General features: G+C 38.3%; 1 protein-coding gene across 4 annotated transcripts in view; it reads left to right on the top strand.

The window, feature by feature from the left end:
• LOC123511364 (bromodomain-containing protein 7-like) overlaps positions 1-16,298 on the top strand; it is a 473,159-nt gene that overhangs the window by 116,896 nt on the left and 339,965 nt on the right. For all 4 annotated transcript variants that reach the window (XM_045267176.1, XM_045267179.1, XM_045267177.1 and 1 more), the window contains exon 4: positions 6,549-6,645. In XM_045267176.1, coding sequence (XP_045123111.1) covers positions 6,549-6,645 — 97 coding nt within the window. The remainder of the gene's footprint in view (positions 1-6,548; positions 6,646-16,298) is intronic.

The following is a 16,298-nucleotide window of genomic DNA, read 5'->3' on the forward strand; positions in this document are numbered from 1 at the left end:
TATCTACCTGGACTTGAGAAAGGCCTTTGATAAAGTACCACACAATAGACTGATGTGGAAACTAAAGATGACTGGAGGAGTAAATGATAAACTAGCAAAATGGATGGAAAATTACTTAATGGGAAGAGAAATGAGAACAGTGGTGAGAGGAAGGAAGTCCGAGTGGAAGAAGGTAACCAGTGGAGTTCCACAAGGGTCAGTGCTGGGTCTACGTATATATAAGAATGGTAGTAGAATGGAACCGCTAAATTATAGACCAGTATCGTTGACTAGTATATTGTGTAAGGTATGTGAAGAAGTAATTAAAGGTAAGTGGAGTGAGTATCTATAAAGTGAAAACATCCTGAGTGAAAGGCAGTTTGGTTTCAGAAAAGGAAGATCGTGTGTATCCAATTTATTATGTTTTTATTCAAGAGTGACTGACATACTACAACATAGAGAGGGATAGGTGGATGCTATCTACCTGGACTTGAGAAAGGCCTTTGATAAAGTACCACACAATAGACTGATGTGGAAACTAAAGATGACTGGAGGAGTAAATGATAAACTAGCAAAATGGATGGAAAATTACTTAATGGGAAGAGAAATGAGAACAGTGGTGAGAGGAAGGAAGTCCGAGTGGAAGAAGGTAACCAGTGGAGTTCCACAAGGGTCAGTGCTGGGTCCCATCATGTTTTTGATTTATGTCAATGATATGCCAGTAGGAATTGACAGTTATATGAACATGTTTGCTGACGATACTAAAATTATGAGGAGAGTAAAGAATGTGGGAGATTGTAACAAGTTACAGGAAGATCTTGATAAAATATATGAGTGGAGTAAAGAGTGGCAGATGGAATTTGATATAGACAAGACCCATGTTATGAAATTGGGAAGAAGTAGATACAGACCAAACTGGGATTACAGGCTGGGTGATGAGAAAATTAAAGAGACCGATGAGGAGAAAGACTTAGGAGTAACCGTGCAAAACACTTTGTCACCCGAGAAATACATTAACAAGATTTTTTTGAAAACATACAACATGCTTCAAAATATTGGCCTTGCATTCCACTACCTAGATGAAGGAATGATGAAGAAGATATTATGTACCTTAATAAGACCCCAGCTAGAATATGCAGCATGTGTCTGGTCACCGCATATGAAGAAAAATGTGAAGAAGGTAGAAAGGGTACAAAGGCTGGCAACAAGGATGGTACATGGACTCAGGGAGTTAGACTATGAGGAAAGACTGATGAAGCTGGGGCTGACCACATTAGAAGAGAGAAGAACAAGAGGAGACATGATAACTATGTATAAATTGGTGAACAAGATTGACATACTGGATAGAGAGTTGATAAAATTGACCACAAGTAATCATCTCCGAGGACATGGAAAAAAGCTAATAAAGGATATCTGTCTAAATGACGTGAGAAAGTACAGTTTTCCGCATCGTAGCATTGATAAGTGGAATAAACTCAGCAGTCATGTCGTTGACACGGTGTGTGTCAATCAGATGAAAGAGAGATATGAGAGGAATGGACAAGGAGACAGGACACATAGAGCTTAGCTCAGGCCCTGTAATACACAAATAGGTAAATACACACACACACACACACACACACACACACACACACACACACACACACACACACACACACACACACACACACACACACACACACAAAACAACAAATTTTCTCTCTCTCTCTCTCTCTCTCTCTCTCTCTCTCTCTCTCTCTCTCTCTCTCTCTCTCTCTCTCTCTCTCTCTCTCTCTCTCTCTCTCTCTCTCTCTCTCTCCTTTTCCTTCCTCCTCCCCTTTTCCTCTCGAAGATAAGCTACATGCGTCCGCTTGTGTCAAAAATATTAGGAAATGTCACACTCACTTCTCTCTCTCTCTCTCTCTCTCTCTCTCTCTCTCTCTCTCTCTCTCTCTCTCTCTCTCTCTCTCTCTCTCTCTCTCTCTCTCTCTCTCTCTCTCTCTCTCTCTCTAAGAGAGAAGCGTCCATTTTCCTCTTTGAAGGCGATATAGTGACTAAAAAATAGCAGCATAATACACAAAGACGACAAGTATTACAAGCTTGCATGAGTTTCCCGCGCTCATGCACGCGGCACTACCACCCGTATATCATACAGGTGGGCTTTTATAACATCCGGCTCGAAGGGGTTAATAGAGTCTGCTGACTTGAAAATAGTAGAGACGTAGATGGAGTAAAGATGGTGGCGAGCAATGCTATTAGTTTTCTCGCCTCTTGTGCCTGTGAATAATATCCAGCTTCACATCGAGGGTAGGAGACTTCCTGGTCTTCTTAGCAACACTAGGTGACATTGCAGGGCGTTTTGGTGGTAAGTTGAGCGAGAGAAGGCGAGCTACTGCTGACACTGTTATTGTTTTGAATAGGGAGAGTGGGTGGTGCATGTGTTGTCCAAAAGAGGCGCTGGTGTATTCAAAAGCCTGTCGGTTTGCGTGATACGGTGGTGCTTTCAAACTTGGAAAAAATTACCCGGATAAAACTTCATTAAAGCGAGTTTGGTGTTCGTTAAACGAGCAGATGGTAGTAAAATGAAACTTTCGTTGTAGCGAAATTTCGTTGTGTGAACCTTCGTTAAGCGGAGTATGCCTGTATCTTGCTTATATGTTTTTTGGAGTTCAGATTTTTCTGCATAATCACTCCCAGATCTTGTTTCCTCTTTAGTCTTCATTAGTTGTTCCTCTCCCATCATATAGTTCCATACCAGTCTTCTTTTGGTCTTTCCTAGTTCCATTATGTGACATTTCTTGGCATTAAACTCCAATCTCCACTTCCTACTCCACTCATAGATCTTGTTTAAATCTTTTTGTAACAGCAGACAGTCCTCCTGGATTTTGATAACTTTTAGTAACTTGGCATCATTAGCAAATAAATTAATGTAAATGTTTATCCCATTATGAATGTCGTTTACATAAATCTGAAACATAGTGGGGCTAACAGTGACCCTTGTGGCACTCTGCTTGTTACTTTACCCCAAGATGAGTATGTATCTCTGATCACAGTTCTCATCTCCCTGTCCTTTGAATAATCCCTTGTCCATTATAACAAAGTTTCTTGCAGTCCTCCTATGTTTCTCTAGTTTCCAAAGTAGTCTTCCATGAGGGACTTTATCAAAAGCCTTTTTTATGTCCAGGTATACTGTGTCCACCCTATCATCTATGTGTTCCAGTCCTTTTGGTACTCTCGAGTAGAAGCTTAATAAATTCAACACACACAACTGTCCAGTCCTGAACCCAAATTGTCTGTTTATTATGACTTGTTCTTCTTCCAGATGTTTAACTCATTTCCTTGGATAATTATTTCACACAACTTTCCTATAATGCTTATAGGTTATACCAGTATGTAATTTAAAGGCTCATATGTCTTTCCTCCTTTAAATATTGATATTACATTGGCTCTTTTCCATTCTAATGGAATGCAGGTGTACATTCCTCATTCTTTTTCTCAACCTAAACTTTTTAAACCTTGTTTTAACACAGCCTGTTCTCGTTTTATGCATGATAGATAGGTTACCCATAAAAGGTACTTGAGCCTTCCATCTTCTGAATCTCATGCACTATATTTCTGCCCGGAATCATGCCAAGTCTTTTCTTCAAGTTGCTAAACACTCTTTCACTAATAGAAAATGACAAAATCTTTGAAACTCAAACTCTGCTCGAAACTTCTGGGATCTAGCCAAAAACATCTGAAATAACTTCACTTCTTCATTCTTCACTCCTTTATTTCATCCTGATGGCACCACTGTCATTTCTTCTGTCTCTAAAGCTGAACTCTTCTCTCTAACCTTTCCTCACAACTCCACCTGGGATGATTCTGGGCTTGTCCCTCCTTCTCCTCCCTATGACTATTTCATGTCTACAATTAAGATTCTTCGTAATGATATTTTCCATGCCCTCGCTGGCCTAAACCCCCAGAATGCTTATGGACCTGGTTGGGTCCCTCTTATTGTTCTGAAATGCTTGCCTCTTGCCTGGCTTAACATTTTCTACCTTTCCTTCCTGTTGGAAGTTTGCCTACATTCAGCCTGTTTCTGAAAGAGTGACCATTCTGATCCCTCAAACTACCGTCATATAGCTTTAATCTTTTGCTTGTGCAAAGGTTTTTAAATCTATCCTGAATAGGAAGATTCTCAAACATCTGTCACTTCACAATCTTCTATATGATTGCCAGTACGGTTTCCATCAAGGTCAGTCTACTGGTGATCATCTGGCTTTCCTTACTGAGTCTTGGTCATCCTCTTTTAGAGATTGCGGTGAAACTTTTGCTGTAGCATTAGACATATGAAAAGCTTTTGATAGAGTCTGGCATAAAGCTTTGATTTCAAAACTGCCCTCCTACGGCTTGTATCCTTCTCTCCTGCACTGAACTCCCTATAGTCCAAGTGGAACTGCTGGCTGATTTTTTTTTTTTTTTTTTTTTTTTTTTTTTTTTTTGGTGGGAGGGCAGAATTTGTATAAGTCAGACATTCCCATTTGTCTGACCAACCTTTCCCCTTATTTTTATTTATTAATTTATTATTTTTTTGGGGGGTGTTGGGGGATGGAATTCATATAAGTTGGACATTCGCGTTTCTCAGACCAACCTTTCCCCCTATTAGTCCGAGTTAGTGAGGATCAGCAGTACAAATTAGGCTTAGGTTACTCTCCCCATTAAATTAAGAGTCTCTTCATTTCCTCTATTACTTGCTCCTTCTTCCTCGTTAGCATCTTTACCATCATTGTAGAAGCTGTCTCACCTGCTTTCTTCACACTTGCTGCTTGTTTGATGACGGTGGAGACAGTGGAGTTGGGCAATTGCAGGGTTCTGGTGATGAAGTTGGTTCCCTAGCTCCCTCATGACTCTTAACAATTTCAAGCTTTTAATCTTAAGATAATTTTTTAACTGGTCTGTTGGCTTTCAGTTCATCAGCACTAGGTGTTACAGGCTGGTTGGAAGACATCATGCTTATATCACTCATAATACCCAATAATGAACCTGAATATTTAGCAAAATGCAAACACTCACATCTGAACACAAATGAGACTGATCTTGATGCGACAGGTAGCTCAAAATTGCTTTCCAGCTTTGTGACAAAAAGTTATTTAAAACAACAGTTCATAATTATCTTCAGCCAAAGAAAGGAAAATAAATAATTTATATGAAAGAACCAGTTGTAGGGTAGTCTTCCTCTTCTACACTGAATATCCTCGGTCTGTCCTTTGCTCATAATCTTTACTGGAAACTTCACCTCTCATCTCTTGCTAAAACAGCTTCTATGAAGTTAGACATTCTGAGACATCTCCACTAGTTTTTCTCACCCCTCCAACTACTAACTCTGTACAAGGGCCTTATCTGTCCTTGTATAGAGTACTCTTCGCATGTTTTGGTGGTTCCACTCACACAGTTTTATTAGATGGGTGGAATCAAAAGCTTTTTGTTTCATCAACTCCCCTCCTCTGACTGACTGTCTTTATCCTCTTTGTCACTGTTGAAATGTTGTATCTCTTTCTATCTTTTATCGCTATTTTCATGTCAGCTGCTCTACTGATCTTGCTAACTGCATGCCTCCTCTCCTTCTGCGGCCTCACTGCACAAGGCTTTCTTCTTCCCCTCATCCCTATTCTTTCCAACTCTCTAACACATGAGTTAACCAGTATTCTCAGTCATTCATACCTTTCTCTGGTAAACTCTGGAACTCCCTGCCTGCTTCTGTATTTCCATCTTCCTATGGCTTGACTTCTTTTAAAAGAGAGGTATCAAGACACATGTCTCTTTCGGCTAATTTTTTTTTTTCTTTTCCTCTTTTCTCTCTGTTAGCTGGTTTCCCTCTTGCATTAAGAAAAATATTTAATGTTTTGGAGTATTACACTCATATTTGTATTTCAGACAGGATGAAATTAATAGCTTTTCATGTTAGCTCATTTCCTTGAATTAACTGTTATGAGTCTCTTTTTCATTGCTGTGATGTTGCATCTTTTTCTATTCTCTAATACTGATTTCATGCCAACTGCTCTTCTGATCTTACTAACTGCATATGCAGCCTTCCTTCCTCCCACAGTCTCATTACACAAGACCCTTCTCATCCTTTTTGAAAACCTCTTTAATGTAAGAGTTAACTGGAAGATGGGGACTGAGTATCATTGAAGAATAGGGGATAGTTATCTGGAAGGTTGCTTTGAATGATGGATACAAAAAAATTGAGTTTTACAAACATTGAATAGTACTGTTTTGCTGTGTTCCAATCAAATATTTTAGAGAGATTATAGGTCAGGTGTTCTGTGGCTTCTTTGCATGAATCCTTTATTTCCTAAAGTTTTGTACAGAGAGCTATTTTTATTCATGTTTTACATATTTTTTCCTAATTCAGTACTGTCCATGTTCTCTTTTCATCTATTAGGCAATTGACCAGTAATCTGTTTCATTGTTAAATTCTTTGTTGAGGTATACTATGGAATTTTACTTCTGTTTTATGTGACATTTTGTTCTAAAGTATTATCAAACATAGTATGTGTTTATGCTTTAATAAATGTTTGATTTAAGACATGCTTTTGTATTTTTAGAGAGAAGCACAAGAAGTCCAAAAAAAAGAAGAAAAAGAAGGAAAGAGAAAAGGACAAAGAGAGACACAAACATCGTCACCATCGTGACAAAACAGAGGTATTTTTAAAAATTTTATTAGTTTTTTAGAATCTTTTTAATTGTTTATTTTTATGCAAAATATGTATTGGCCAAATATAACAAAAAATATTAGATAGAATGTGTTGTGGGCCGTTCACTGCGCCATGTTCTGGGCCATGCAGATGGGATCTCACAGAGCCCTATATAAGAATTCGTGTGTGTGTAGAGCTATCAGTATCACAGGACTTGAAATAAAGTCCAGGAGACAGTCAACACGTGTATTGTTCTTTAACTGGCTACAGGTGACAAAACAATCCTGGCTAACTTGCGTGTGTGTGTCCTCTCCTCGGTCTGGGTGCAAACCTTCTGAGGATTGTGGGTAGGTGTGGCTGCCAGATGTATGAGAGTGCAGAATATGTGTATTAGTATAGTGTTAAGTGTTTCCCTGCTTTACTATCTAAGTGATTTCTATCACAGACACCTGTTTTTCATACAAAAAACTAGCAGTTCTACTGTCTCGCTTACTTTTGTCTGCCGAGATTACAAAAATTTCTGCCTGGCGCTATGCTTTTCTCAGCGTTTTACTATGCGATCTTGTGCTTCGAATGTCATATTCTTCTCTCAGGATCAGTTTCTCATTATCCACTTGGTCCATTCCATTGATCAATTTATAAACTTGTATCAGATCTCCTCTCTCCCTTCTTTGTTCCAGGGTTGGTAGATCCATAGCCTTTAGTCTCTCCTCATATGTCATCCCTTCAAATTCTGGAACCATTCTTGTAGCCATTTTTTTGTAGTCTCTCCAACTTCCTTATATGTTTCTTTTTATGAGGGGTCCACACTACTGCATATTCCAATCCGAGTCTTATTATAGTACTTATCAATTTCTTCATCATTTCTTTGTCCATGTAGTGAAATACTAATCCAATATTCCTTTGCAAATTCTATGTCTCTCTGAAAATTCTATCAATATGGCTTATCGGTTGATTGTTTTCTTCAATCATCACTCCTAAGTCCTTTTCCTTTTTTACTTTCTCCAGTTCTACTCCATCTCCCATCTTATAGATTCCCATGGGTCGTCTTTCACTCTTTCCCATTTCCATGACATGGCTTTTGTTCACATTGAATTCCATTTCCCACTTTTTACTCCATTCCCAGATCTTATTTAGGTCTTCTTGCAGTATTTTACATTCCTCTTTTTGCTTTATAACTGCACAGTTTCATATCATCTGCAAATAGATTTATGTAGCTGTTCACTCCTTCTGGCATGTCGTTAATATAAATGAGGAAAAGTATTGGTGCCAATACTGACCCCTGTGGCACTCGGCTTTCTACTGCTCTCCACTTGGACTTCATATCTTTAACTACTGTCCTTATTTCTCTCCCCCTCAAATAATTTTCTATCCATCTCAATGTGCTTCCTTTTAAAACCCCCTTCTCCCCTAACTTCCATAGTAATCTTGCATGTGGCACTTTGTCAAACGCTTTTTTTTAAATCCAAATAAATGCAGTCAACCCATTCCTCTCTATTGTACTCTATGAACTATTCTGGAATAGAAACTCAATAAATTAGTTACACATGACCGTCTTTTTCTAAAACCAAATTGGCTATTTGATATTAATTTGTTGTCTTCAAGGAACTCGATCCATTGTTTCTTTATTATTCTTTCACACATCTTGCATATTACATTAGTTAGTGATACTGGTCTGTAATTTAAAGGTTCTTCCTTCCTTCCGCTCTTATATATGGGAACCACCTCAGCTCTTTTCCATTCTACTGGTACTGTTCCATTTTCTGTTGAGCATTTTATGATGTATATAGGACTTGCTGGTTCTTCCTTACATTCTTTTAGTATTCTGCATGAGACTTCATCCGGTCCCATTGCCTTCTCTTCATCCAGTTCCTTCATTAACTCATTAGGGGCCGCCGTGGTACAGTGGAACCATGCGTGCTTTGGGGTCCGCGAGGTCTCCAAGCGCATGGGTTCTAATCCTGTCCACGGTCCAAGTGTTGGTTGGGCTTCCTTAGTCGGGGTAATGGTTTCCTAGCGGATGGGCTTTGAGATAGGAGGTACCCCAAAAAAGTATCCCCTTTAGCCCATAAATTCCTGTGAAAAGCCCACATGGTATAAAAAAAAAAAACTTATTTCAAGCTTGGATACTTTAATCTCTTTCATATAGACTGTCTTTCTATTACCCTGTGGCCTTTCAAATTTAGATTCCTTAGTAAAGACCTCTTAGAATTTATTATTTAATAGTTCTGCCATACTTTTTGGGTCTTCCATCATTCCGTTCTCTCCTTTTAACCTTTCTATTGTTTCTTTTTGCCTAATTTTTCCATTTATGAATCTGTAGAACAATTTCGGTTGCTCCTTACATTTTTCGACAATGTCCTTTTCAAAGTTTTTTTCCTCTTCCTTCCTCACCTTAACATATTCATTTCTCGCTGCGTTGAAGTTTTCCTTATTTACTGGATTTCTATTTCTCCTCCACCTTTTCCATGCTCCATCTCTTTTCTCCTTTGCCCTAGCACATCTTGCATTAAACCAATCTTTCTTTCCTTCTTCTTTAGGTCAATATTTCGGGACATATTCCCTGACTCCTGTTTTGTATATTTCCAAAAATAATTTATACTTCTCTTGCATCGTCTCTTGAGTTTTCAATCTCCTCCCAGTTATGTTTTTAAAATAGTCCAAAAAAATTTGTACAAAATACTCTATTTATTTGGCTAAATTAACATGTTTTATTATTTACCATTCTAAATACTAGAAGTGTATTTAAAGTAAAGGGAAAAAGCAAGAAATAGTTAGAGAAAGCAAAAAAATGATAAGAGAAAACAACAAAACAAAGAATACGTAAACACAACACTCACTGCGTCACTGTGTGAGGGAAACGGGAGGCCACGATCTCTCGCCCTCAAAATATAAATGATGTTAAGCTAGGATAAGTTAGTCTAGCCCTTGGGAAAGGAAAACAAGACAAAACAGAACGAGTGTATTAAGACAGACAATAACCAATAACCGAACCACTGCTGTCGTGTGCAAGGACAGCGTGCTGAGTCACTGGGGTAAGGCGCACCAGTGAAAGTCCACTCAGCAACAAGCCAGGAGGTGAAGTCCAGAAGCTGGGGTGCAGTAGGGAAACGACAGCGGTGGCAGGTGCAGATATGGAGAGAAGCAGCATGAGCCCCGGCTGCCTGCTCTTCCTGTGAGACGAGGAACCAGCTCGAAGAGAGACGAGGTATGTACCAGGAGGCAGTAGGCTGGTGTCTGTCCTGGCCTCAAAACCTGCCTCTCATCATAGACTCGGAAAGGGCGGAGTCAAGGCCAGTAGCAAAGCCTCGTGGTACTGAAGCCTCATGGTGGGAGGAGTCGAGGCCAGTAGGAAAGCCTCGTGGTATCGAAGCCTTGTAGTGGCGGAGATCCACAACTTAACAAGGGCCTGCCTGGGAGGTATAACGAAGCTGGCTGGGCGTATAGAAGCATATAGAAGGTAGTTAGGAAGGGAGGAAGAGCTGGCACTGCATATCTCCCTTACACACTGCCTTCACCACTCACAGCACAGTCAGTCACCATTTTCCTCTGAGCTTTTCCACTTTATCAATAATCCACTTATCAGAAATCACCCTACAGTATAAAAGTAAACACTAGTAAAAAAAAATAAACGCAGGACGCCAATGTCTTCACCCCTCACAAGCCCTCACTGTCCACTCTCTGGCGCGCAGTTTGAAATTGCGTGTGACGCTCAATTTGAAAATGCAGTTGGGCCAAATTGCATATAAGCAAACCTATCGCGCAAATTTAATTAATTATAATATTTTTTCAGTCGCGTATTAACAAAAACATGTAAATTAGACATGCATAAATCAAGAGTTATATATATATATATATATATATATATATATATATATATATATATATATATATATATATATATATATATATATATATATAGGAAAGGAAGAGACACAATGAACTGGTGGCAGAAGCAAGAGAAAAAAATAATGAAAGGTCAGAGGAGGAGAAGAAGGCATTTTTTTGGAGAATTATAGGAGACAGGATAAGGAAATGGTATATAAAAGAGAAAGAAGAGAAAAAAATGGAGCAAGTTTAACTAAAAATGATAAGAACAAGAGATTAAAAATGATGTATACAAACATAGATGGGATTTTATCTAGTAAATTAGAATTAAGAGATTACATAAAGAAAGAAGAACCAGATATTGTATGCCTGGTGGAAACAAAGTTAAATGAGGCAATAAAAATAGACATAGATAAAAGGTATAATATATGGAGGAGAGACAGAGTGGGTAAAGGAGGAGGAGGAGGAGTCATGATGAGACATAGATAAAAGGTATAATATATGGAGGAGAGACAGAGTGGGTAAAGGAGGAGGAGGAGTCATGATGATGTTAAGGAAGGAGATAGTGGTAAATCAAGTGGAGTTTGGGGAAGAAAAATCAGAAATACTGTATGGTAAGGTACATATTAATAAAAAGGAGTTAACAATCATTGTAACATATGTGCCACCAAAAAGAAACTCATGGACTAACCAAGAATATAGAGACATGATAGATGATACAATAAGGAGTCTTACAAGAATCATTAAGGAAAGGAGAAAAGTGATATTGGTAGATTTCAACTGTAAGGAGGTAGACTGGGAAAATTATGAAAGTGGTATGGGGGAAGATGCCTGGGGAGATAGATTCCTGAACCTAATGATAGATAATTTGATGGTCCAAAGAGTAAAGGAAAACACAAGATTCAGAGGAAACGATGAGCCGGCAAGATTAGACCTAGTTTTACAAGGGATATACCAATTAACGATGATATAAGATACAAGTGCCCATTGGGAAAGAGTGACCATGTAATATTAGAAATGGATATAGAAGAAGGAAAGGAAGATAGAGATGAATCATATAAAGGAGACCGATTAAATTACAGAAAGGCTGATATTGAGAATCTCAAGAACTATTTTAAAAACGTAAACTGGGAGGAGATGGAAAACTTATTAACGGTTCAAGAGAAATATAACTTATTTTTGGAAATATACAAAACTGGGTCAGGGAATATGTCCCGAAATATAGACCTAAAGAAGAAGGAAAGAAAGATTGGTTTAATGCAAGATGTGCTAGGGCAAAGGAGAAACGAGATGGAGCATGGAAAAGGTGGAGAAGAAACAGAAATCCAGAAAATAAGGAAAACTTCAAAACAGCAAGAAATGAATATGCTAAGGTTAGAAAGGAGGAAGAAAGGAACTATGAAAAGGATATTGTCGAAAAATGTAAGGAACAACCAAAATTGTTCTACAGATTCATAAATGGAAAAATAAGACAAAAAGAAACAATAGAAAGGTTAAAAGGAGAAACGGAATGGTGGAAGACCCAAAAGTATGGCAGAACTGTTAAATAGTAAATTTCATGAGGTCTTTACTAAGGAATCCAAATTTGAAAGACCACAGGGTAATAGAGAGACTGTCTATATGAAAGAGATTAAAGTAACCAAGCTTGAAATAAAAAAGTTGATGACGGAACTAGATGAGGAAAAGGCAATGGGACCGGATGAAGTCTCGGGCAGAATACTGAAAGAATGTAGGGAAGAACTAGCAAGTCCAATCTACAACATCATAAAATGCTCAATAGAAAATGGAACAGTGCCAGTGCAGTGGAAAAGAGCTGAGGTGGTTCTCATATATAAGAGCGGAAGGAAAGAAGAACCTTTAAATTACAGACCGGTATCACTAACTAGTGTAATATGCAAGATGTGTGAAAAAGTAATAAAGAAGCAATGGATTGAGTTTTTTGAAGACAACAAAATATTATCAAATAGCTAATTTGGTTTTAGAAAAGGTTGGTCAAGTGTAACAAATTTATTGAGTTTCTACTCTAGAATAGTTGATAAAGTACAAGAGAGAGAGGGATGGGTTGACTGTATTTATTTAGATCTAAAAAAGGCTTTTGATAAAGTGCCACATGAAAGATTACTATAGAAGTTAGAGGAGAAGGGTGGCTTAAAAGGAAGCACATTTAGATAGATGAAGAATTACTTAAGGGGGAGAGAAATAAGGACGATAGTTAAAGATATGAAGTCCAAGTGGAGAACAGTAGACAGCGGAGTGCCACAGGGGTCAGTATTGGCGCCAATACTTTTTCTCGTATATATAAATGACATGCCAGAGGGAGTGAACAGCTACATAAATCTGTTTGCGGACGATGCGAAACTGTGCCGAGTCATTAAACAAAAAGAGGATTGTGAAATACTACATGAAGACTTAAACAAGATCTGGAAATGGAGCAAAAAATGGGAGATGGAATTCAATGTGGACAAAAGCCATGTTATAGAAATGGGAAAAAGTGAAAGACAACCAGTGGGAATCTATAAGATGGGAGATGGAGTAGAACTAGAAAAAGTAAAAAAAGGAAAAGGACTTGGGAGTGACAATGGAAGAAAATAATCAACTGGTAAGCCATATTGATAGAATTTTCAGAGAGATGTATAATTTGCTAAGGAATATTGGAGTAGCATTTCACTATATGGACAAGGAAATGATGAAGAAATTGATAAGTTCTAAAATAAGACCTAGATTGGAATATGCAGGAGTTGTGTGGACTCCCCATAAAAAGAAACACATAAGAAACTTAGAGAGACTACAAAAAATGGCTACAAGAATGGTTCCAGAATTTAAAGGGATGACATATGAGGAGAGACTAAAGGCTATGGATCTACCAACCTTGGAGCAGAGAAGAGAGAGAGGGGATCTGATACAAGTTTATAAATTGATTAACGGAATGGATGAAGTGGATAATGAGAAACTGATCCTGAGAGAAGAATATGACTTTAGAAGCACAAGATAGCATAGTAAGAAACTAAGGAAAGGACGATGTCTGAGAGATGTTAAAAAATTTAGTTTCCCGCAAAGATGAGTTGAGACTTGGATTAGTTTGAGTGAGGAAGTTGTATCAGCAAAGAGTGTACATAGTTTTAAAGAAAAATTAGATAAGTGTAGATATGGAGACTGGACCACACGACCATAAAGCCCAGGCCCTGTAAAACTACAACTAGGTAAATACAACTAGGTAAATGCACATGAAAATGGGAAGAAGTAGATACAGACCAAACTGGGATTACAGGCTGGGTGATGAGAAAATTAAAGAGACCAATGAAGAGAAAGACTTAGGAGTAACCGTGCAAAACACTTTGTCACCGGAGAAACACATTAACAAGATTTTTTTGAAAACATATAACATGCTTCAAAATATTGGCTTTGCGTTCCACTACTTAGATGAAGGAATGATGAAGAAGATATTATGTACCTTAATAAGACCCCAGTTAGAATATGCAGCTTGTGTCTGGTCACCGCATATGAAGAAAAATGTGAAGAAGGTAGAAAGGGTACAGAGGCTGGCAACAAGGATGGTACCAGGACTCAGGGAGTTAGATTATGAGGAAAGACTGAGGAAGCTGGGGTTGACCACATTAGAAGAGAGAAGAACAAGAGGAGACATGATAACTATGTATAAATTGGTGTACAAGATTGACATACTGGACAGAGAGTTGATAAAGGTGACCACAAGTAATCATCTCCGAGGACATGGAAAAAAGCTAATAAAAGACATCTGTCTAAATGACGTGAGAAAATACAGTTTCTCGCATCGTAGCATTGATAAGTGGAATAAACTGAGCAGTGATGTCGTTGACGCGGTGTGTGTCAATCAGATGAAAGAAAGATATGACAGGAATGGACAAGGAGACAGGACACAGAGAGCTTAGCTCGGGCAGTGTAATACACAAATAGGTAAATACACACACGTCGGAGAGGGGGCTCCAGCCATGGCATCAAAACATCCACCTATATGTGAATATACAGGGCCCGAGCAGTAATAGGAATGTCTCTTTGTCTCTATGGTCGAATGAGGTGATGAGTGGGGGGGAAATTGAGGAGTGTCGCAAAATAGGAAGAGGTAAAGTGTTTGAAAAGTTTGTTTGTGCGGTCATCAACTCGCAAACAGCTGATACCCGTAAACATGGCGGAGGCTAGAAGGGATTCGTTTGTGGGTTTTTTGGATTCCCCAGGACTGAGGGAGGTGAGTTTGGATAGAAAGGTTGAGAATATGGAGAAAAGAATTGGAAGAATAGTGGTAATAGAAGAAAAGTTGGATAGAGTCATAAGAGAAAATGAAGCCTTCTGTAAGGAAGTCATAATGCTTACCAGGGAAAATGCCAAGTTGTTGACACAAAAGTTGGAATTGGAAAGTAAAAATGCACTCCTGGGAAAACAGTGTCAGGAATTAACTGTAAAAATAACTGAGATGGAAAGAAAACTAAAAGAAGCGAGAGGAGAAAAGTACCGTATTTTACGGCTTACAAGACGCACTTTTTTTCCTAAAAAAATACCCTGAAAATACTAGTGCGTCTTCCAAGATGAATGTTGTATTGTAAGGCAGCATCCAACCTCAAGTGAGCTTGGACACTTGACAGATAGCGACCTGGATTTGTATGTGGAGCTATTACATTATGATGTTAGCTTAAGTACCATTTAATTTAGCCTTTTATATTATGTAAACTCAGTACTTAGGTTTTACAAGTATTTACAATATCATAATCCTTCCTGCAACATACTCAGCGTGTGGAGAAAACGAGCCCTCCCTCGTCTCATTGCAACACACACATACATGCACACGAACGCACACACATCATGCCAGGTGCCTTTATACCTTTATTAATAGAACATCCAAGTGGCTTACTCATTCAAGCAAGAGTCAAAACTCCACTTGTGAATTGTATTCACATTGATAAAGCCTATGAAGCACAACTGCAAAATAAAATAAATACAAACTGCAGCACTGACTTGTTCGTTTTGGCGATCGGACAAGTGATTCCATAATGTAAACAACAGGTCCAAAACATGCCGTCGCCCGCCATTAAAACAAGAAGAGATGGACTTTTTCACTGTGTATATGTATTTACCTATGGTGTTTTTATTTACATAGTTTTAAATTTGTGGTGAGCGCTCCGGCAAATTTGTAATTTTCACTTGGAGGAGGTGAAAAAAAAACAATGAAGAAGCGCATAACAGTTTTAGAGAAATAATTAAACAACAAGGAAAAGAAAAGAGTAAGTTGGCGCAATGGGAAATTGTTAAAGTTTTACAGCAAGAGGAGGCAATGGTGAGAAACATTGCAGAAAAGAAAAAGTGTGTGGTAGTGAGTGGATTAAAGGAAGATAATATAAGAAACTGGCAGGAGAGAAAAATGAAGGAGGAAGAGAAGATTAAGACCATGCTGAATAAGATCTCAGAAGAAAATGCATTTGGAGAAGTTGAGGAATATATGAGATTGGGAAAGTATGAAGAAGGAAAGTCTAGAGTCATGAAGATAACATTAAAATCCCAAGTAGCTGCTGAGTATGTATTGAGAAATGCATGGAAGCTGAAAAATTCTCAAGAGACAAACATGATTTATGTAAGAAGAAATATGTCGCAGGAGGAAAGAGCTAAGATGAGAGAAATGGTGACAGAGGTGAGAGAGAGGAATAAGGCAAGAACAGAAGAAGAAAAGAAGTTTTTTTGGAAAATAAGAAATGACAAAGTGTGGAAGTGGTGGACAAAAGAGAGGGAGTAAAAGACCAGACAAAGGAGCAGATAAGGAAGAAAGACATAAGAGTATCATATACTAACATAGACGGCTTCCTATCA

This window comes from Portunus trituberculatus, chromosome 31 (genome assembly GCF_017591435.1).
Source record: "Portunus trituberculatus isolate SZX2019 chromosome 31, ASM1759143v1, whole genome shotgun sequence".
Lineage (NCBI taxonomy): Eukaryota > Metazoa > Arthropoda > Malacostraca > Decapoda > Portunidae > Portunus > Portunus trituberculatus.